The sequence below is a fragment of the Hippoglossus stenolepis genome, chromosome 12, assembly GCF_022539355.2.
Source record: "Hippoglossus stenolepis isolate QCI-W04-F060 chromosome 12, HSTE1.2, whole genome shotgun sequence".
NCBI classification, from domain to species: domain Eukaryota; kingdom Metazoa; phylum Chordata; class Actinopteri; order Pleuronectiformes; family Pleuronectidae; genus Hippoglossus; species Hippoglossus stenolepis.
In genome coordinates this window covers 15967458-15991834 of record NC_061494.1, presented here as the reverse complement: position 1 = coordinate 15991834, position 24377 = coordinate 15967458, and the positions used below count along the sequence as shown (strand labels likewise).

General features: G+C 40.7%; 1 protein-coding gene across 1 annotated transcript; it reads left to right on the top strand.

The window, feature by feature from the left end:
• The first annotated feature begins 2484 nt into the window (after nt 1-2484).
• Nucleotides 2485-20277, top strand: sgms1a (sphingomyelin synthase 1a). The gene is made up of 6 exons (XM_035172250.2): nt 2485-2887; nt 14113-14999; nt 15100-15217; nt 16225-16378; nt 17294-17460; nt 17962-20277. Exons 2-6 carry the CDS (start codon nt 14389-14391, stop codon nt 18136-18138), a joined length of 1227 nt encoding a protein of 408 aa, XP_035028141.1. The 5' UTR covers nt 2485-2887; nt 14113-14388; the 3' UTR covers nt 18139-20277.
• Nucleotides 20278-24377: the final 4100 nt, after the last annotated feature.

The window sequence follows — 24377 nt, the reverse complement described above, 5'->3', positions numbered from 1 at the left end:
TCGTTGGGAAGCCACATGTTTAATCTAGTCTTCGTCACAACTTTCTGGTTTGAAAACACTGACGTAGAGACACAATCACTCATCAACACAGCCACAGAGGTTTTCACTAACTGCTTTCACATCCAAGTAGCGATGATAAAACAACAGGTGTTCATGCCAGTGAGAGAAGCAGAGAAGATGCACAAGGATTTGGATGTTGTATTGAAACACATTTGTCCTTATTTATGTCTGTGCTTCTGCTTTGTATGTTTCAGTGTCTACAAAATGCAGTGCAGCGTTGTTTGTGGTTAATATTTCTATTATTCATACTACTATTATCCATATTACACTCCACACTGAACTACTAACTTTCCACTTGTTGTATACTGACAAGTAAAATGTATTTTACAGGATGTTCATTCTATCACAACAAACTATTGTGTCAATGTGCATTTCGTCATTTTACTTCTGTTGATGTCAAGATGATGAGAAACATATGCAAACCCCCATCGGCAGATGGTGATGTCATGTAAAACTAAATTCCGATTGCAGGCAGAGTTCTCTCAGTCTCTGAAAACCACTTATTCTCAATTAAATCTAATTACATACATAAATCTATGCATCAATCCAGCGCACTGATCTGTCTTTGTGTCTGCAAAGTTTCATCATCTGACTCTAATGCTAATGCTTCTCAGCTGCATTTACACATATTTTCTGTGTTGATTGCAGAGCTGGTTCAAAGCTGGATAACGGTCACATCTAACAGTTACATTAAATGGTACATTTTTGGTTGTGGATTTTATTTAAAAAATCATGACCAGTATTTTTCTATTTGTTATCAGAGCCTGGAACAAGAATGTCTGTGTTACTGTGTTAGCTGGAGAATAATCTGTGCTGTGAGGGTCACGTGCTTTACGCAGATAAGAAGCTATTTCAGATTACAGCCTAAGAGATGAATGAAATGGATCCATTGTTGATCCTTGAAGGAGTCACATATCAGTTCAGGATGGAAAGTTACCGACAGAGACAGTGAATGCTCTGTCAGACCAAACAGGAAGAAAATGTACTCAGTGGGTATTCAAGATAGGCCACGACTAATGATCCTATCTCATCAAAGAGTATGAGCTGATCAGTGGCAGAGACAGCATGAATGAAGAGTAGAATTATGAATTACGCATGAGTTGATCATGTGTTATTACATAGAAGCGAAGTTGTTTAAATTAATGTCTTTAAGCAAATTGTGAAACTTTACATTTAATCCATTTAGTGAAGGTTTTTTTTAAAATTTATCAAGACCTATCTGATGCAATTCACATTGGTGCATGTGGTGGAAAATCTGCTACAATGCTAACGAGTGCTGACTTTTCTATATGATGAGTTTATTCAAGAAATGAGGAAAAGGTTTTCTGCAGAATGGCTCTTACTGCTTCACCCAGATGTGCAGCTGCGGAAGAATCCAGGGACGTAAAAGCCCTGAGTGAACAGACAAGAACCTCTGTGTACACACAAGAGAGCATGTGAAGGGATGGACACACAACTGAGGTGGATCGAGCAACACATCTTCCAGAGAGTCAACAAATGTGAAAACTGATAATTACATTAAAAACTAATATTTTATGGGATTCTGGTCTATTATGATATTGCAAAACACAATTGTATGAATACTGCAAAACTAAATACTGCTGTCATTACTGCTCTCCTTCATCTCTGTCAGACATTTTCTTCTGTATAAATACTTTAAATAGTGATAAACCTCCCCATTTATGTTTTCTCATGAATTTGATAAATATTGTTATTTTGTGGATGTACTCTGCTACACACATCCAATGTTTTTTTTTCCTCTTTTAAAAGGGTTTATCTTAGATTTCTTTAGAGTGTAGAGAATGTCGCACATTGTAAATCACTTTGAGGCAAATTTTGATTCGTGAATATGGGCTATGCAAATACAATTTGATAGATTGATTTATACCTATTACATTACCCATCATTTATCTTTTTTCTCCAGTTGGCTGTCTCTGAAGATTGTCAGTCATCCTGGTCATAGTGTCTTCAGAATTCGTACAGGTGGACATAGGCAACTGGACTTGCTTGTGTTTCTTGAAAGAGAAAAAAATCACATCATATAAATTTGTAAATTCCTGAAACTCTTACTTTTAACAGCCTTTCTGCAGAAAACCTTTCTCCCCTTTGTTGAATAAACGTCTTATATAGAAAAGCCAGTACTCCTTTACATGCTGCCTTGTGTGTAAAAGTTGATTTTTGTCTGTTCACTCAGGGATCGTGCTTCCCTTTCTGGAAACACAAGCGAGTAGTTGCCTGTGTACACTTGTTCAACTTGTGGAGAGACTTAGAAAACCGTCTCAACTAAAATAAAAGAACAAACCAATCAATCAATCAATCAATGAATCCGTGGTGTGTTCACAGCTCCACCGACAGATGGCTTCAGGTGGAGTCGAGCTGGACATTTGGCCTCTGCTGCTCCAACGCTGCATTTTCTGCGTGGCTGTCACTGTTGCTGCTGCTTTCACGTCCGTCTCCGATTTCCGAGTTGAAGTTGTGATAACTCGTCTCGTCGCGTAATATTTTGCTAAACAGTACATCGAGTACACACGGGTGTTGCTTTATTAGTACATGTAACAGTCCGGGTTAGGATCGTGGTGCTGCAAACACATCAACCAGCCACTCCGTTGAACGGTCGTACGAGTTAGTGTGTGTGTAGCGCTTCTTCGGGGGAATATGTTTGACGGCGCGTGAACGCAGCACGAGTGACGGAATGATGAGAGCTCGCCGCCTCAGTCAAACCGCCCACTCATGAAAGCACCGGACGGACCCAGGCACAGCGACGGGCCACCGCGCCGAGACGACCGACACGATTAGAGGAGGGCTCCCTCAACACTTCCACAACAAGGTAATAACACTGAACTCGTGTGTTTCACTGCCGTTCGTGTCGAACAAACCCCGGAGCCTCGGCCACGGAGCCTCCTCGGTCCCGTGTTGTGTGTGTGTGTGTGTGTTCGCGGAGCCGAGTGAAGGTAAACTGGTCGTGCATGTGTTACACAAACTCTCAGGTGAACGAGCTGTGCGGCAACACATGCAAAACCCGCGGTTCCTCGGCCGTGTTGCTGTGTTTAAATGGCCGATGTTGTCGTGTTGTGTTTACGCTCAGCTAAGGGACGCTGCTCGCCGGCCTTGTGTTCAAACATTACACCGGCTGACGACCGAACATCTCCCGTCCCCGTTGATCCCGATGCAGCGCGAACGGGCGGAGCAGCTACACCCGAGTTGTTAGCGTCGAGGTTAACGTGCAGTTCACGTGAACGTGTTCGCACCATGTTCGATCCAACAGCCGCGAAGCTAACTGGCCGTTACCCCCCGAAACCCCGCACTACACCAGGACCCCAGTGTTGTGGCTAGCGAGCTTAGCACCGAAGACGCCAGTTTGCCGTATCTATTTTTAGGGTTTCAGACTATAAGCTCTTAAGCCCGCGCTGTACAGCGGCTGTCGAGGCCTTTTAATGTGAAAGTAAGCAGTGTTTTGAGCCACCTTTGGTCAGCCATGGTGTTTTTTTTTATGTAACGCTGTGTCACAGGTGTGCCGCCGACTAACGTTACACTGGCGGCGGTGGGAGTGATGGTCCAAAATATTCCCAGGCGGATTCCCCCTGTCAATATTAACCCTGGAGTTTTGAACATTCGCCTGCTCTGTTGTCCTGGCACGGTCTGTTTTGTTTTGCCTGGTTTGGCTCGGAACGGGGCGGAACGGCTGACCTGATTTAGCATTGAATTCCACTAAGTCTTACAGACACGTATCTTCTTTCTGGGGAGGAAAGAGTTGATCACAGATGTGTTTCAACAGTTTGGGAGGGGGGGAACACCCACCTGCCCTGTTAGCAAGAAATGCTAACCCAGCATCCACTGATGCCACAGTAAGAGACAGAGAGATGACCCAGTGAAATGAACAGGGAGATGTTTGTGTGCAGGGGATGGTGAGAAAGCAGCTTTCCACACAGATACAAACAGTGTGAATGCTCTCTGTGTAAAAGGCTGCAAAATGTTAGGAAGTCAATGGGATGCATTGTTGTCACTGCATCCACAGCCTCCCTCGCAGAGAAGCAAACATCATTGCCAAAGCAAAAGCATGTCAGACTATCAACAAGCAAGCGGGTGCATTTGACAAGCACAGGCACAGCAGTGGTTCTTGTCCTCTAGTGGAAACAATTACTTTTCTGTAGACATAGCTATGATTCAGCCCTGGAAAACCGTCTCAGCTGACAACCAAACCCATTGACTAATCCGAGATCATCAACTTTCCAGACACTGGCAAAAAAGCAGGTTTCTCGCCCCTGTTGTGTTAAGGCGAGAGGCAAATTTTGTTTTTAATATCAAGTTTCACATTTCCTCTTGAAAGAAACGTTTTTTCTAACTCTGAGCCGAGCGCACACACTGCTACTTCTCTATCGAGGCTGTTGGTTGCACTCATTGGCTGTTCTTCACGTCACGACATTAGAGTACGCTGTAATTTTTATGAATGAAAGCAGCGTAGCTTTACTGGATATGACTGTCAGTCAGAGCTTCGGATGTAACATTCCATAGCTAACTGATAGCATCCCTTTTAGCGATGTTTGCACTTTTCTGTATGCCACGTTAGTGTCATCTTCATTACGGAGAAAAGACAGAAACAAGGAATAGGACAGTTTTACATGGCGCCTCAGAGAAAGGATGGGTGAAAATACTACAGATCTTATGGTAAATGTTGCCTGTCCAAACCGTACCGGCATACTTGTGGTTATCGTGTTTATAAAGGCGAGTAAAAGTCTCTGGGTGTTTTGATGAAGTAATAATGCACATAAACCCCCTTAAATACCTGGGTAATCACTTCGCTGCCTGAGCAGATCGGACTTGAGCAATAGAAGCTAACACTTAACAAATGTTTCCTCACCATCAACTTAGAGAAGAGCAAACACAGTCTTAAAGACTGTATTTGCTATTTTCTTCTTACCCCACTTTGGGTATAAAACAATGTTAAATTGTGCCAGACTATACAGACGGTACTTTATTAGGTACACCTGTAGGATCTAATACGATCCAATAAAACAGAAGTGCCACTACTTTTGTCTTTACAATGTTAATAATGATGAGATTGGAGAAAATGTCTAAATACAATTATATGTTTATTATTGCGTGAAAAGATTAAGGTGATAATGTACATTGTACTGAAAGGTGAATAATCTGTGTCCTTCACATTTAAATGCTTGTTGCAGTGATTCAAAACACCTTAATTTATTATCATACATTATATTTATATATACTAATGTATATACATCCACTAACCCCTCAAGGCTAAACACATAATAGCATTAATACCTGTATCATCGTGTCAATAAATCTGGACGTTATTTGTGTCAGACTTTATGACAGACCAGTTTTTTTTTGTGTATCTAATGAAGACTGAGTACATGTTTTTGTCTCCATCACACATTCAGTACGTTATTCTCTATTCTATATTAAACCTCACCTCCATAGATGTAATATAATATAATATAATCACCTTTACTTATCTCAAGGGCACATATTGAGTTTAGTGTAACACGTCACTGCAAACTTTGTTTTTCATTATATGTCAGTGTTTGTTGTCCGGACGAAGGTGAGAAAGACTATCAAACCATTGCTTCATTAAATGTGTTCATGCTATTGATTCAGTTTTGCTGAAATACTCAATGTTTATTTTGTTGTACAAAACTCCATCAGATACCTAATGGAAAATACTGTGTGGGTCTTAATACATCCTAAAAGTGATATACATTTGGCTCTTGAAAGGCTAATTGGACATTTCTAAAATGATTACAAATTTACAAATACTCACATCTGCTCCTCTCCAACGTATTTGAGGCTCAATCCTCAAACCACAGTTGGGGTGTAATGCTATTACCTGATGGCTTTGGCCTGTTTGTTGTTCAGGCATATGGCACCAACATGTTAATCCCAGCCGACAGCCATTGATCATTTGATTGCCATCATATGTTTTCCTCCAGAGACACAATATGTAATGGTTTTAATCTTGTTTTGGCCATAATTAGAAACACATGAAGTTTTACGGCCAAGCATGTGATGCCCCAGTTTCCTGTGGCCTACAACTGCTTTTCGTAAATCTAGGCTAGTAGCACTTTGATTAAGCCTGTTTTGTGTATTTTAGAAAATAAATTGCCAGAAAATTAAATGAAATTGTAATAATCCTTGTGGGACAGAAGTAGTCTTGTGTCATCTCGCTTGTTTGAATCTATAAAGGAGCCACACAGACTTAAAGTGAGTTTTTTCCCTCAATTTGACTTCAAATAATGTGTACGGGAGATTTTGTATTGAAAAAGATGGTGCAGGTACATGACAAATGCGGTGGTAAATGCATGTGGACAAGGGTGTGGGGTGGGAGTGATTGTAAGGAATTTTAAGTAGTGCAAGCTGCCCCTGTGAACACTAGCTTATTCTCTGTTTTGTGCTATTGTCTGACCTGCTTACACCTGAGCTGCGTAACCCCTTGTCCTGACTTGTTTAGAGTAACTCTGTCTTTCTCACGCATTCCACATGTTAATCAAGTTTCTCAGGGAGTTTGCTTTACATGCACTTATAATTTGAGTATTTTCAATTTAAAGTACCCTTTCCGTGACAGTTTTAAGCAGTAAACCAGACACCAAAGTAGCCTAACCGCTCCCGCCCTAAATTATTTTTTCCACATTTTGGCCTAATTTAAATGTCAAGAGATTGGGTCTTTTTCATCAATTTCTCAGGAAATAATATGTGGACATTCATGCTGTTGATCCATGAATTTCGTGGTTTGGTGCAGATTATCAAACATTTCTTCTATTTTTTTCTATGATAAGAGTTAGACAGATGTAGGATTGGTGGGCCTTGCTCTACTGGATTCCATTCAATTTGAAATTGTAATAGGAAACCGGGTTTAAGCTCTAGGTACAATGGGGGAGATCTTCATATTAAAGTTGTGTAATACAACACATCAGTCTGATGTGTATACCCACAGAGCTATATTCATGTCCAGGGCTGGAGTCCTCAGGTTATATTACAGTATTTAAAATTGTAGATTGGTTTACATTTCCTTTGACTTTAAGTTTAAGAAAGATGAGTATTTTGTGAGTTGCGTTGTGTTCAACAACATTTGTGGACTATGCCATTACAAGTCTATTTAACATGGCTCTTGTTGCAGGGTATCAATGATCATTCAAGAGCACGGTTGGAAGGAAACATGATTTTCTAGTTTGATCCACGTTGTCAGCCCTAGTAAAAAACTGGCATGTTTTTGTCACAACATGCAAAGTCATTGCAGGTTTGCGTATTTTCTCTTGTCCGTTGCCACAGACCTTCTGCAGCTTAGATATTATATATGTTATATAGGTCCGATGAGTGTTGGTCCTATGAGGCTTGCACACTCATCAGTGACTCATAAAGCCACAGGTGATTCTTCTCATTAGCAGACAGCACCTACCAGTTCAGTGGTTGTTGTGCCATTCAGTCCAGCTCCTCTGAGAATTCTTTGTTTTTTACGGTCTGTCTCACCTGTATACTTGGCCACACACTGTTGGAACATAACAATTGTTCTGTGAAGATAAGGTTGCTAAGGGTCTGTATGACGGAGCACAATCTGAACTCGGCTTGCTGTAGATTTGATCATATCTCTGTGTTTACACAATTAGATAATGTAAAGAAAGATCAACTAGTGGTGTTGCAATGTGACGTAGTGAGCACTCCTATAGAAAACAAGCTGGGGTCAAAACTTTTCTGTTTGGGTTTCTTCTTCACCTTAAGCGCGAGTATAAAAGGGAAAGCTGTCGTGTCGACATCACAGTTGGCATGTGCAATGACCAATCCACCAGGAATAACCACAGCTTAACTGGTGGGGAGCCCAGGGTATTTGACCTCTGGGGTCATTATCAAGGCCATTGATTTCACTTGGTTCATTAGTGCTCCTGGTCGTCTTAACAACAGTTGTTCGAGTCCTTGAAATCTCCTGAGGCAAAGTGTAAAGTAGTTGTTAAATCTCTTGTGAAGGGATAAAAGGACAGAACAATAGCTTGGGGGTAAGTGGTGTCATAGGCCTATAGTAGGTCCCCCACCAACAAAGTTAAATACCTGGGACTCCCCACCAGTCAGTCAAAACTAATGAAGCCTCTTGGATGAGAGTTGAATGTTTAAGTACAGCCAAGTCCAGTTGCCCTCATTTCAAACCCTAATCTATAACCATGACCTCGACAGTCAATCAGAAATTAAATAATTGAATTAATTTACACTTAAAGCAACCACAGAGGAAGCATTTTTTTGTTTTATCTCCTATTAATAATGGTAAGGTTTTTCACTCTCCCCTCAAGCATTAATTTAGAAAAAATAGAGGTGCAGTGTTTCTAGGTAGTTGTACCTTTCTTGTAAACGGAATGATTAAAAATATATATATGGATAAACATCTGTGGTATCAAGAGAAGCTTGGAGCCTTTCTCCATTAACTGCTTTATGCCTGTTTTATGCGCGTTTACCAACATGTCAGTTATATTGATCGATTGCTGTGAGCCATTGTTCCCCATGGTTGCGAGTAAGCTGTTTCTCAAGGAAGCCGTAGCTCTTGCTCTGAATGGCATCCAAAGATTATTTCTTGACAAAGGAAATTAAAGCCCTGAAGCAAAAAAGAGTGGATGTGGTACAAAATGTAGAACGGATGCTTGTGCACTCAAATGCACTGTAACACGCTCTGCATTGGCTTAAGTATTGATTTGGTCTTGTGGAAGGCTGTGTTGATTTATGTAATCTACAGGTGCATTGACTTTGAATGTTTGGGAAGAGTATAATCATACAGTCATCAAAACCAAGTGAATAGTTTCAGTATTTATTGTTTACTTAACAAGGGACAGAATTAGAAGTAAGCAAGAGTTAATGTGTCATATCAGTTTATTTATAAGAATGTGTAGTACATTTACAAGGTAAACACCATAATATGATGACACCAAAGCTGTTTTCAGACATGAACTGCAGTAAGGTTTCAGAAATTTAGGTCCTGACACGCAGCAGGAGATTGTCCGTATCGGACGCATACACAGCAACAGGGAAATGTTTCTTAGGGGAGCTCACCATGTAATCTCTAAAAAGATGCACATTCCAAGCATTTTGTCATCCTGTGTGCTTCATTGCTGAATCAATTAGTCTGTCCCTCCCAAACAAAGATAAGGTATTACTGCAGCTGCTGAGCATCTTAGAACTTTACAGTGTATTATCAAACTTATGTACGACGTATGAGTGATTGTCCATTTGATTTTGCGTTATGAATGATTTCTTGTTAGTAACTTACAGTTTGTTAGAGCATCATGCTTGGTATAAGCATATTTCCTCATTCCACCTATAGGGTTAAACTCATATATAATCAGCAGCAAGAACATACAGTTAATTTTTAACCACAAGATATTTCTCTTAACCAGGTTGGCCACTTGTGTAAATATTGGCCCTAGTATTTTCCACCTATAGGGTGTTTGTATATTGGGTGTAAATGGATACAGGTGAGAAAAAGTTTCAGCCCCCACAATATAAAAAAAAAAACTGTAAATGGATGAGACTCCTTTCAAAAGCTGTAGAAAGAAAAGGACAACACCCTGAAGATTAAGTTGGGGAAATGGCAAACAGAGCCATTGAGGGGGAATACCATCTTTGTTTGGCTTTTTTTGTGACTGACATTGTTTGCAGGTTATGCAATGTCTTGTCGTTTCAAACTGTCCTAAGATTTGACCGATTTGTGTATCACACAAAGATAGTATCTGTTATATCACAAACAGGACTGCTCTGTTGACAGCAACAGCTCAAGAAAAGTAGTTCAGATGTCCCTTTCCCTTGCAACATTTCTCAGGTCCTCCTGGGAAATCACAACGCTATCTCAGGCCAGATAAGATATATAAATAACGTCTAAAAATCTGCCCTGAAGACAGTTTGCTAGTTATACTGATCGTGTGTGTGTAAGGGTCTTACCTAAGACCCACTCCTGATATACACTGACCACCTGTGGATGGTTAAGGCCTGCATTTGAGCTGGAGGTCCTCCTAAACTATAATGTTCCTGTCAGGGTGGTGTAACTGTCTCACCTAGACGTGACTGAATGTGAGCCCGCGATCCAGGAACATCTTGTGGAAATCCAATGCTACAACAAGGCCCAGACTACTTTCTATACCACTGAGTGAAGCAGCATGTGGGTCAAAATATACCCTGTTTGACTCGGCTCTCTGGGACATGTCCAAGCTGCTTTTTCTTGCTGGCCCTGCAACATCGTTGAGCAGAGATTCAATCAGGTCTTCTACAGCCCATAATCGGTAGGACTTCATGCATACAGCTTTTAAGTCCATAACCTTTACTCTGGTGATACCGATGTCTTACTTACTACCAGGCACTGTTAAAAAAGGGGGAAATAAACATGTATATTTAGATGTATCTATAAAACATCCCAGAAAACACTTCTGTACCTCATTTGACAAAAAATAAGAACAGCCAACACAGAATGAAATGAATAGTGAGAAATGTATGTGCAGCTGTTGAGATAGAGTGGGATAAAGGAAGAGGTGGAAACTGAAAGAGGGAGTGGCGACAGGTCAAAAATATAAATGTTTCTCCCCTCTGAAATCAATTCTGTTGGAGAGGAGGGAATGTATGAACATGAGCGATAAGTTGTGTATCGCAAAGATCCCTTTTTGAGAGTTGCTAAGCAATCTCCTGAAAGAACATCTGGCCTATTTACACAAGCAAATGTTTAGTAACGCCATGTTTAGATGTAACCTGAAGTTTGGTTAAAATCAGTGGTCTGTCTTCTTTTTGGAAGTTGTTATGCCCAAACTGAACAGACATTCCCCTTCTTTGAAAGGCTGTTCAAAAACAATGTGACTGAGTCATTTGGTTCTACTTCTGGCTGCTTGAAGATGGGCTACGGATGGTTTGTTTATGTTTGTGTCGGCTTGACATATTGTCGCCCCTGGGTGGGATGTCTTTCTCCGGTGAGGTCACATGTACTGCCTTGTGCTGAACTACCCATCCCCCCCCCTTCCTCTCTTCTGCCTTTAGCCTCACCAAACTTTCAGGGCCCTGATTTATGAGAAAGGACCAGTTGCAGTAATGTTTTATTATACTGTGATACAGTCCCATTTTTTGTTTTAAGGCTTGTCAGGTTTTCCAGTGAGCACAATTCATTTAGCTGCTCCATGTACACTCTTGTCATTTTAGTTTGTCGGAACAATACTTGGTAGTATTTAAATCTGTTTGACTTGATTTAGGTGTCTACAGCAGAGACAGATCTGAAAACTAGAGTGAGCAGGGACATCAAACACATGAAAGATCAATGCCCACAATGTCTCAACTGTCACGTGAGCTGCTTCTTCTTCATTAAAATGTTTCTGCAGGTCTGTTCTACTTTGATAATCCGTTTTCAGATATGACCTGCGGATTAAGTCCGGAGACTTGGATCCAGACTTTACCTGCGTTTCTTCGGGGGGGGTGGTGTGTGGTGTTTTTAACACTAGTCCTTACACTAGAAAGGAAGAGGGCAACCATGTTATAGATCAAAAATGTTTTACTGGATGAGACCTCACTGGAACGTGGAGTGAGAAGCTTGACTAGAGTGAGAAGCTTGACTATAGTAGAAAGGATGAAAAGTGCAAAAGGACCATAAGTGCTTTCTTTTATCTTTATGAGTGTGACTGCTGACACGCCACTCTAAAGTTTTCCTATTTTGGGGGGGGTTGTTCACCAACATCTTCTGCATTCTTCAACTGATTTCAACCATGATCTGTCAAAAATTCAGCTCGTTTAGCACATTCCTGCTCCCATTTTTCTTATTCCTACTCCACATACTTTTTTCAATTATTCAACCTTTTCTGCAGTTCTTGTTTACTAACAACTCCTGCATACTTCAACTGATTTCAACCACCGAAAGGTTCAACTTGAGCAGAACATTCAACATATTAATTTTTTCCTACACTTTTTGACTGGTGTCTGTGGGAGCTTTACAGTGTTGGTTTAGATTATCATGTTAATTAGATTTTTGCTTTGTGACATTATATTCTATTGATGGGCTCTACTTTTAACTATTATACATTTTCCGCTTGATTCAGAAAAGCATTCACCACATTATGAGGCTGAAGCATTTCCAGACTTTATTTTGCTTCTGTAGCTCTCTGCCCTTAAACACGATCGTCCTGAAGTCATGTTCATTCAGACTTCCATCTGTTTTTCCTTTGGTAGAAACATTTGATCAAGCCTTCTACTTGGTGATCAGGTGTTGTTTTTCAGCACACACGGGCAAATGCAAATTTTTTACAACCTCTGTATCAGTGTGTTCCTGCAAGGTCAAGTTACAGCTGTTGAAAAGTAACTCTCTGTACTCCAGGAATGTGTCTCCATGCTTGAATAGGAGAAGGACGTCACCACCCTCTTTTCATTCCACAATTAAATGGAAAAGCTAATTCTCATGGATTGTTAGTATGAAAATCACAAAACACAGCTAACTTTGAAACCGATTTCCACTTCATAGTCAGGATACGTGTTCCCTGATATCTGGGTAAATAAAGGTTAGTTTCAGGATTAGTTTGTTTTTCCCACTCCCAGCACAGTCGAGTGAGATTATTTCTTCACCGAGCACATTGTAAGCTGATTCAGACTAAAGGTCCTCAGCACACAGCTGACTCAATGACAGCTGATCTTTGATCTGTCTGAATTGCACACTGTTAACCGATTAGTGCTCTTTGTCTCCGTTTCTCCTTATCTCTACTTACTCCTTCTCTCCCTTGCATTCTTCGCCGTATGTACACATCTGGGTTGTCACGCAGCAATGAGGAGACTCATGCTGTGTCGTTTGCATGCTAACCGTGTGCTTATTTTTACTCTTCCCACCTCAGTGTTTGTACATTACATTAGAATCAGCTCAGTTTGTTCTCCAGGCCTCAGCAGGAATCGGTCTGATTCCAGGTGTTGTAGATGACCCAGCTTGTAGCCTGTTTTATTTGGCGCTGATTTGCTGGCCTAAATGTGTGCAGCCCTCTGAGCAGAGCAGAGGTGAGATGAGGCAGTGATGTACAGTTTGTTGTCCTGCCAACCAGTCAGCCTGCCAGTGTATTTAGCTGCTATTGGCCTGAGCTGATCTGGCTGTGCTGGGGCCTGCCTGCTGGCTGACTGCCCTCTTTACAGGGGTGGGGCTGTCTTGTTGCTCGGCACTGACCGTCACTCTGATTTATGAATTCCTCGTTGGAGTCTGTTTCCCCACCATCCTCCTCCTTTCCTCTTGTGCTTGCAGTACATTAGAACTGGCTCGCAGCTGTACCTCACACTCCCCCAAACATAAGCAGGCCACCCTGTGTCCACCACAGACATCGCGGTCTATAAACAAATGCATAATATGCAGCAGATGTGTGAGAGCTCCTTGTTTTTTCTAAGCTATGGGCTGTTGCCAGATGCCTGGATGAGAAACACACACCAGTGCCAAGTTAAAATACAAGACAGAGCACAAAAAATCTGTCATTTATCAATAAGTTGATGAACAGATAATCAAGCTATTTGAAAATTGAATGAATGTATCTGACATTTTAAAGCAATATTTCAGCTTGTTAAATGCAATCTCTTATCAGGTTTTCTCTGTCTTCTACGACTAAAGAATATCTGTTGGTTGCACAAAACACATCTATAAATAAACCCACTCAGGATGTTACACTATATAGTTTTCCTGTTTCTTTTTGATAGTCTTAATTTTTAGAATTTTGGTTGCCAATACCTCCGGCATACTTAAACCGATTCAAACATCAAAACTTTTAGCTCATAAATGCGTTTTCTAGTTCATTTAATATTTTATGTCTGAAATGGAGCCTGAGTGGTTTGGTCTATGATATTCAGTAGTTCAGAGTTGACTAAGCAGCCTGTGCCTCATGCTGCTCTCTTATTCAGTCAGAGTATACATACAGATTTCCTGGACTGGCCAGGCATCCGCTCTAGGGCTACACCCACGAGAGTTTAGTAGTCATTCTAGCATTATGAATCATATAACAGGGGTGGAGAATGTGGAAATGGTTAGTCATCACTATATTGATTCACAGTCTTTTTTGTTTTCACTTTTAACAGGGGCTCAGTGTTTGGGGGTAAAGCAAACAAAGTGAAGGAAGCAAAAAGAGGCCACTGTGGTTCATCAGCTGTATATTGGATTCAACCCTGAGTGACCCTGCTTCTACTTATCTACATCATTGCAAGAGGAGGTGGGCGTCCCTCTGGGTGTAAGAAACACCATGTGCCAAACCTGGAGAGGACTTCCCTCTGCATCGTGAGACTGCCAAACCTCTTGAGAACCTTCCTCTTTAGTCTGAGGACCCTCCTAATCCTCCACGTTGCCCACCGGCAAAGATGAAGAAGGTGGCGACGTGGTCAGCAGAGGATGTTTCTGACTGGCTGAGCAAAGAGGGGATGCCAGAGTACATAGACGCCCTCCGTCAGACGGATGGGCCTTCTCTGCTCAAGCTCACCGAGGCAGATTTCCAGAACCCCCCCCTCTTGCTGGTTTCGTCCGATGGAGGGCAGCAGATGATGGAGCGACTTGAGACGCTGCGGATAGAGAACCATATGGAGGCTCACAAAAACGGTCATGCGAACGGGCATGTCATCGGACTACCTAACGGGACGAGCAAACCCCAGAGGAATGGCACACTGGGGAGGAAGGACTTCATGGAGATGGTGCGAATCTCTATCCCCACAAAGGACGCTTCACGCACATCGTTCCCTATTGAGTGGAGAAAGACAGGCATTGCTTTTTCCTATGCAGTGCTGTGCTTTGTTACCACCACCATTGTCATTTCAGTGGTCCATGAGAGGGTACCGTCAAAAGAGCACACCCCACCGCTACCTGATAAGTTCTTTGACCTGTTTGACAGAGTGGAGTGGGCCTTCTCCATCTGTGAGATTAATGGCATGTTGCTAGTGGGACTGTGGCTGATACAGTGGATTCTACTAAAGCACAGGTACAGTCACAGTTTGGTCAGTAAAAAAAAAGATACAATTTGAATTCCAACTCAATTAAAACGTCATGTTAATACTTTTCTTCTGTCTATTTTTCCACAGGTCAATTGTAGGCAGGCGGTTCTTTTTCATTGTGGGCACACTTTACATGTACCGGTGTATTACAATGTACATCACCACTCTGCCTGTTCCAGGGATGCACTTCAAATGCTCTCCAAAGGTAGAATACATACTCACTATTATTTTTCTCTCCACTACAAAACATCTCTTTTTATACTTGGCTGCTTTTGGAAAAAATGTGCTGAACGAGCAACTGCAGCAAAAAAAGAGATCTCTTTTGTAAGCAAAAAGCATCTGAGGGCTCTCTACTGAACACTTAATGTAAGATTAGTGCCTGCTCCTCCTAATGACTAAGAGGAGCTTTAAATAGTTGATTCACTGTTGTTCCTGTTAGATGTTGTTGCAAATTCTTTACTAGGAAAGCAGTTTCATGCATATTTACTGAACTTCATTTGCTCAAAGCCACTGTGTGCAGAAGTTCTCGTTCACTTATCTCAAGTTTATTCAAGATTTATGTAGCACGTTTAAAACGGCCGTTGTTGTTAAATTATATATATATATATATATATATATTGAGTTTGTATCTTACCAGTGTTAATAGAGTTCTAAAACTAAGAACAATTCCTCTTAGAGGCAGAGAGAAAAACATTAAAGAACCAGGGCAGACTTGTATTAAAAATACAACCTTGACATGTTTTTTGTATTTCTCTGCAGGAGTATTTGCACTTTGTACTATTTATTTCGTCAATACCACCACTAATATTTTAGAGGATATGTTCGTGGAATATAATACTATCCATTGTTGTGGACGGATTGCCCTACAGCATTACTTTGCTTGTTAGTGCTGAATGCTTTACTCTGAAAAGAGCCATTCTTCATACAGTTAATTAGTGTTTTTACTTATAACTAAAAACTTGGAACTAGGAGTTTAACATGTAACTAAGTATTGTTATGCTACAACTTCTTATATCAAGCTTCAAGAGACCTGTGACCTCTGTAACCTGGGGTCTAACTGTCACCGGGCAACATTTGTAGCAAAAGGAAATGTATGAATATGTTGTCTTTCTTTCCTTTTATATTTCTAAGAAGGTACCGTTAACAGTACCACTTATCCTACTTATGTTAATGATCTATAGATGATGTTATGTGTGGCTCTGTTTCTTTCAGCTTCTTGGGAACTGGGAGCTACAGATGAGGAGAGTGATGAAGATGATCGCTGGTGGGGGCCTGTCCATCACTGGTTCTCACACCATGTGTGGAGATTATCTGTACAGTGGTCACACCGTCATGCTAACGCTAACATACCTCTTCATCAAGGAGTGTAAGTTGTACTGCGTCTTTGCTGTGGTTGTAGTAACAAGTTGTGTTAACAAGTTGTGACATCCTCTGCCCTTAACCCTCAACAATAGTCAGGAAAAACTACAAAAAAAAACTTTTAACAGGGTAAAAAGAACGTAGAAACCTCAGAGAGAGCCACATGTGAGGGATCCCTCTAACAGGACGGACAGAAGTGCAATAGATGCCACGTGTAAAGGAGAACATCAGAAAGATAAGGGTGTTTGCAGCCTTGAAACCTATTCTCAATCTTAGTAATTTGTGGTTTAGTTTCACAGAAAACCGAATTTCTCAATCCCATTTATGACTCAGTGACAACAAGTCACACTTCTTTTATTTTGCAACACTTCTCTAAATTCGGTCAGAAAATGTAGCCACACAGGAAATGTAGTGTGCACTATACACTGACATGTCTGCTAACATGTTCGACTCTGCGTGGTTAGATATCACACTGTTGCGTAATCCCATTTTCTGTCCCTCAGCAGGCATTTTCATTATCTCACTCACTGGTTCTGCACATTCAGTTAGTTCAAGACAAAGTACGAGGGTCAGGAGTTGGGACATTTTAACTGCTTGGAGAAGTTGTACAAATTTCTCCTGAGAGCTTTAAGTAAACAACTTTCATCCATGGCATCACATGCTCCTGTCAAGCATGTCATTGAGCCTGATTGATACAGCAGTGACATCTAGTGGTGAAAAGGAGAACGGCTCGCTTAATACTTAAAAAAAGCCCAAACTTCTGAGGCCAAATGAACAGTTTTCCCACCTGCTCGTAGACATTGACTGAACCTCACGAGCCAGTTAGCTGCTAAAGAGAATCCTGTCTTCTATAGGGTTGATACTGTTTGTTTAATCTTTTGCGTTTACCCCTGATGTTTTTTTTTATCTGTTTGATTTGCAGATTCTCCCAAGCGGTTCTGGTTTTACCACTGGTTTTGCTGGACCTTAAGCGCCGTGGGGATTTTCTGCATCCTCCTGGCCCATGACCACTACACTGTGGATGTGGTGGTGGCATATTTTATCACAACACGCCTCTTCTGGTGGTACCACACTATGGCCAACCAGCAGGTAAGAGATGTTATTTAGATTTAGAATTATTTAAAATGTTCTGCCTTCTAGTCCTGATTCTTTTCTCCTTTTAAAGAACAAACTGGATTGTATTTTAGTTGCTAATGGTGGGAGAATGTACAGCTACGCAGCCTGTAGGACTGTGTAGGCCCCGTCACACGTAACCTACGTTGTTGTGAGCATTTACACTTGTGCTACTGACCTGATTGAGGAGGTGATGATATCTCATTGTGTCTAAGAGACATGGATGAGGTGTTGCTTTGCTGTGTAGTTGAACCTGTTGGGGAAGGCTTTCAGAAAATCAGTGTGATGAATTATCAGAACTTTATGTCGCAGGATTTGCCATAATATCAAAGCTTTTTGTTAAAAAAATCCAGGTGAAAAAAAGTGTGAAATGACAGTAGTGCTCAAATAATTATATAATGATTTTCTTTAATTTAATTTGGATTTGATATTTATTGACTACGTTAACAGCATTTGGTTTTGTTGTTTTTGTTTCAGTCGCTGAAGGAGACGTCGCAGAGCAACCCCTTCTCGCGGGTGTGGTGGTACAGACTGTTCCAGTACTTTGAGGAAAACGTCAACGGGACAGTTCCTCGTAACTATCAGCTGCCGTTTTCATGGCGAGGGTTTCAGTGGAGCCGCAGCGTCAAGTACAGCAGACTGGACAACCAGTGACAGCTGCACGTCACAGCAGGCGAGGGCTGTGACTTCCATAAGTGCTGTTTTTACCCAACGAAGACGGCACCGGTTAATGTAGCGCTGTCCTTTCACCTCTAGCAACAGACACATCCATGTTCAAATGGGTAAATGGGTAGCACTGTGACCCACCTAGTATTTTTTTTTTTTCTGGTTGTCATCTTTTCTTTTCTGGTCGTATTTGTTAAGACAGCACTAATTTATATTTGTTTTATGTCTTTCCCACTTTGTGGGCAACAGTTTCTGCCTCTGGAGCAGATCTATGAAGCATTTCGATAAACTTGTAAAAAACGTTTTTTCGGCCATGAGGACTCAAACCCCTTTTCTTCCTCTCAGCACAAAAACCATAAATGTGTTCATGTTCTTACGAGACTCTTTGTGCAGATGGTGTCAATTCAATTGCTTATTTGATAACCAAAATGCCATAATGCTGTTTTGTTTTTTGTTTTTTTTTAAATAGCAAATTACTTTTTGTAAACTGTCCTTGCTAAACTGAGTCAAAGGTGCAAAAAAAAAGTTTTTTTCTAACTATGTCAAACTTTATTTTTCAAAAGCAAATGATGTCCAATAAAAGATTTTTAGATTTTTACCTTTTTCAAGATGGATAACAGAGAGCATAAGAATCCAATGTGGTAAAACATTATTCCAGTGCCTTTATTAGCTTGATTGTAAAACAGTTCAAGTACTATGTGTCTTGTATCTCTCTGCCGTTGGTGTGATCACGCTACGGAGCGAGTTGGTACTTAGTTAATGGTCTAATTCCCATGAATGTAAAAAAAACAACTACGCCAGCCTTACCAGAAGATTGGTCTTCCCAAAAAGAAGTGCAGTGAGTGAAATGTCCCGTTATTTATTGATGCTTTATGATGTCAGTTTGTGCTTAGTTGGATAATGCTGTTCTAACAGGAAAAAATGACTGTTAATGATTTACTTTTAAATGTCCGTTACATTTCATTTGAACCAACACCAGCCATGTTTGAAGCCTGATTGTTGAGTCTGCTAGTTTTGTTTTTCCTCCACAATATTATCTGCTAAGCATCACTGCCTAATTTAGAAACTAATGTGAGAAACGTCTCCGAGGTGCAAGTTATTCTGGACCTGGACATGTCTTGCGCATCATCGCTGCTCTGGAAATAATGAGCCCCCATCTTGTTCTCCACATCGAACCCCAATTTAAATCGGAATTATCCTCATTACTGTCTTCTCCGGGAACCTTTTCACCGCTGAGACGTGGAGGAAGATGTTCAACGGGACTCCGGCGCTGAGCTTAGGGAATATCACAGTCGTGAAAACAGAAGCTTCAGACCAAGTTTCTGAGCATGACTGCAATGAATTTGTCAGAGCTTCGTTTAGTTTATGTTGCACTAAAAAGAGTTCCTACCTTTCAGATTGTAGACGGTGTGCACGTCGAGCAAATGTTCAACGTGCACATTATTTTATGTGGGGAACAGAGTAAAGCACGGAGAAGGTGATTTATTTGGCCACGTGTGCAAACATTGATTTCCATGAATGTGAAAATGTGTTTTTTTCCCCTAATCATTTATTGTTCTTTTGCTTTTCTTTGTGTAACTAGGAATGGACTGTAAAGAATAAGTATTATACAAGTTCATCTATAGGGAAAACATTTAACTCATGTTAAAGAAGAAACGTGTTCATTCAGCTTTAGATGAGACAAACTCCAAATCCATCACAACAACGGTGATTTTTTTCTTTAAACGCTGTCAAAGGGAGGAGGTGAGAGAGTATGGTCGGTTTTTAATGTGAATCAAATTTGAGGCGCTCCCTATTGTAGCATTGTTCAGATGTTTCACTTGTACAGAGAACAGTTTTAAAGAGCACAGCTCGTGTAGGGCCATATTTCGGTTTCAGATAATATTTGAAGTCATGTTGAAAAATTATGTTTGAGGATAAAGTTTGGAGTCGATGTTTGTCTTCTAGATTGCCAATCATGTTGATATGGTTTTTTGTTTAGTTTTTTTATGTCTCCAAGAAATGAAAGTTGTTTATGTATATTTCTTTGTAAACGTCTCACCCCTTTTTTGTGCGTATAACATGTTTGTAAGATATGATGGAAGAATCCTTGGGACGCTTTTGAATAAACCATTTTATTATAATGTATTTGATTTACTCTCCGTCTCTTGGCTTATCGGTGTAGAACAGCTCACTGTGCCAGAGGATGACGTCATGACAGACCCACGAGCAGCCAGCAGATGGACACATTGAGCTGAGTAAATAAAAGCAGTGAGGGGTGGTCTCGCCCTGAAAAGACGTGTTTTTGCTTCCAGGATGTGTTGGTACACTCCACCTACTGCAAGTATGTCTGACTTAGTCATATCCTGTCTCTTCAGCTCGTTCTCTGCCTCACATGTGTTTACAAGTGTTTACTTGCTCATGTTTCAAACTTAAAGTAACGTCTCATCTCATCTACCCACTACAAAGATGGACAAAAAAGAGTTGGGCCAAATCATCATCGCCCCCTGGTGGGATCAACCAAATTAAAAGTACATGACAAATAAGTTGGCTTCTGTCATTTCACGTTTGGTTTTAATCATTTATTTGATGCTATAAAAACAAGGCAAAACATCATGATTGACAGCTGAGACTGACTCGCGATTGGTTCAGTGTCAAATTGATGCCACAACATCAAGAACGCAAGATGGCCGTACCTTAATTCGGGGTATTCAGCTTTATTTTTGTACACCGAAGGAAGTGGAAACCCATTGTCAATCTTTATGTAAAGTCCGTTGAATAAACATGCACAACCGAGACACATTTAAACTCAGGATTTCTATCTCCATATAGCCACAGATACAATACTTCTAATACATGTTTTATAGTGACAACTGGAATTGGCTATAATCTATATTTTTATTACAATATGTTAAACGACAATGTGAAAGAATCTGCAGCTCTGTAATTTTCTGAGCAGCAGACGGTCGTAGTTAGTGACGAGCAGGTGAACATGGGGGAGCAGACGGCAGCTAAAGAGAGACATTTCCCTCATGAGACACAAGACACAGTGATTATTGGAGCTACATTCACCAGGTGGTCCGAATCACGACTCCATATGACTGTTGCTGTGTTACTACTGGAGGTGTAAGTAAGCAACAGTTTGAAAACCAACTCAGAATATCAGCTCCAATGTTGTGTTTACAACTTGTTTCCACTGCTTCTGAGTATATATATATTTCCCTGCTCTAAATTTTGAATAATAATTTGTTAAACAAATAAAGTTAAAGGGGAAAAAACAACATACTAATTTAACTCAGCAAATCTACATCCTCAGGACTTTGTGGGTGTATATTGATCAGAACTGATTGAAAGTGGCAACATGAGCAAACAACCCTGTATCACATTTATATTTAAATCCTCACTGATGCACATAATCTTTTCTAATCAATTGAAACTCAGTGACCAGTGAGAAGAATACAGACAAGACTGAAATACAATAAATCTTGTGTCTAACAACTAAAACTGATCAAAGGTGTCCGGGAAGTTAGCTTCCAAGTTGGAACTGTGTGAATAAACATGTTCATCACTCATTTCATTCACTGACTCCTCTACTCCTGATTGTCGGTGATTCTTGCCACAACAGACCTCCGCGGCTGATAAACCGTTGCTTAGTTTTCGGGGTTCACTTCTGGAGTTTTGTCTGTAGTCGCCTGCTAAAAGAGCAAGAGGTCCTCATAATTCCTTGGCTGAAAACAGACATGTATTTATTTTGAGCTGGCTGCTTGACTTGCCGGGGAATTTGCTGGCACCCTGGAGCTGACTGGTCAGCCCAGCCAAACTCCCACGCTACTACTGTACATAGTCAAATGAGGGAGGGAGGGAGGGAGGGAGTCTGTGCCCTGAACATCGGACAGTTTCAGCTGAACTTTATTAAATAGGCCACAGTGATGCTCTGAAGATATTTCACAGTGAAATGTGTCTGAAAAATACCTAAATTATGCAGCTGTGAAGGAAAAAAACTGTCTCGTCCTTATTACTGTCACCTTGGATGTGATTTGGGAGTGTGTGTTGGTGAGATGCTTTGTGTCTTCCCAAATATAGTTTCATATTATTCAAATTATATTCTGGAAAAGATTTTATTACACAAACAGTGTGACAGCATGTGAAAACACAGCCTCTGCTCCGGCTCCTGTCCGCTCTGTTTTCCAATCTGGCCACTCGCTGCAGTCCACCAACAATGTCTCGATCAAAATAACTGTCTGTGTCAATATGTGAAGGTACAAACCTTATCTTTAGTGTTGCACAACTGCATCACAACACAGTCTGCGGCTGTAAAGAAACCTATCCTCCCTCAAGGCGACCAGGCCAAGAGAAACAACACTTTGATTCATGGTTTCACAAGCAAATTTTAGTCTATTCTCAGCAGTGCGGCGGTCTTTTCACCGTAATACCATACTTAGTCTGAGCAGATAATGTTGTTGGAGAGAAAATGGAGTTTTGCCTATTAATGGATGGCTTGGAAAGTGGGTGGTATGAGAAAGAAGGATTTGGGTAATAAAAGTGCCACGGTGTACACAATTGTGCTGTCCTCATCCCCTCCTGTGTTTACACTGCACTTAATGGACAGAAAGATACACGGCACACTCACATGAATCAAAGGAGACGTATTGGGCTGATATTCAGGTTCATAATTTTACTACTTAAAATGGTTCACATGATCTAATGCTCAGTAAATGCATCACTTTCCTCAGACTGTCCATTGCTGTAGCTCCTCTTTTCTGCCCTCTGTCTAAAACTGTACTTTGCTCTCACTTTAACTTGCTTTGTTCGTGGGCAAGCTACACTAGAGCTGCTAGGTGCATTATACAAATGTGAGGCTTTATGACGTCACTATGATGAGGAAGCATCGGCCGGGCTACTGATGCAGCGTTTCAGGATCTTCAGGAACCATTTCTTCCCTTAAATGTAGACTTTAAGCTTTTAGCCTTTGCTGAACTTTTACATACACAAAAAATACATGGGGAAAGAAAAACTGAAAAAGCATAGCATGTCCCCTTTAAGTTTGATTTAAGGATGAGTTCCTCTACACATTTCTGTTTTGAATATTTTCTATTGTCTTTTGAGTGTTTTTGCATGTTAAATAATTATAACTTTTGGTCACTAGTGGGCAGCAGAGACAAGTTGTCAACTTGACACAGACATATGATATATTATATATATGATGTATAAATATATATAATCACCTTTAATTTGATATGGCTTAAACAAACAGTTGCTTATTTGCGCATTCACAAAGTACAGAGCAACATTATCATTGACTCAGAGTTGTGTTCTTGTAAATACAATAATTCCTGTGTTGTAGCTTTTAGGTTTTGATCTCTACAAACTTCTGGAGGAAATTTCTGGCTCCGCTATGTTCACCAGCTCCATTTGTGGTTGTCTGGCGTGTTTGATGCTCAGCAGTTAGTGTAGAGGGGGGGTTTGTATAATTATCACAGTTAACAGCTGCCTGTGACACAATGAGAGAGGTGAGAGTGAATCAAAGCTGTAAAGTTGCGGCTGAGCAGCTGAACGATGAGATGAAACTGCCTCTAAAGCTGCAGAGCTGCAGATTCAGGTGGCAAATCTCATCACTGCCAGAGACACCTTCCACATTGTCACACTGTTCACATTCAAATTTCATATATGCTCCCTGTCTGTTTTTTGGTTTGTTTGTTTTTCAGCAGGATTATGCAAAAACACCTGAGCTGATTGCCACCAAATTTGGAGGAAAGATGGGACCTGGGCCAAGAAAGCACCTGTTAAATTCAGGCTTAGACCAAAGAGGAAGATCCATGAATTTGTTTTTAGTTTCTTTAACATTGCATGATTGGGCATTTCACCAATTTCCCATGAAATTATTCATAGATCTTGATCAAAACACTATTAGGAGACTGATATTTCTGAGTGTGTGGGATTTAGTGCAGCTTGAATGAAGTTAAGAGGCTGTTGGCCTTGGTGAAGGTATGTGCTCTACTGAGTGCCCTTCTAGTCATTATTAAAAATATTGATCATAGCCACTTTAAGTATAAATTATCTTTGTTAAGTTCTATTTTCCTGCAAGCACGGATTCGAAGGACTGCAAAAAGGCTAAAACAGTGACATTCAAAAACATCAAGATAAGCTTTTTAAATCTAATGTACTGATAACTGCATTTGAGGTGCGGCGTAGTCAAGACAGAAACAGCACTACATAATGTTCATTTCAAGTTCCCCCTCAAGAGCCCA

Bases quoted from the DNA above. Each gene is read 5' to 3' on its own strand.
- sgms1a (XM_035172250.2), top strand. From the start codon at position 14,389: ATGAAGAAGGTGGCGACGTGGTCAGCAGAGGATGTTTCTGACTGGCTG. The intron at 15,218-16,224 runs GTAGAATACATA...TGTTTCTTTCAG, and splicing joins ACTTCAAATGCTCTCCAAAG to CTTCTTGGGAACTGGGAGCT. The intron at 16,379-17,293 runs GTAAGTTGTACT...TTTGATTTGCAG, and splicing joins ATACCTCTTCATCAAGGAGT to ATTCTCCCAAGCGGTTCTGG.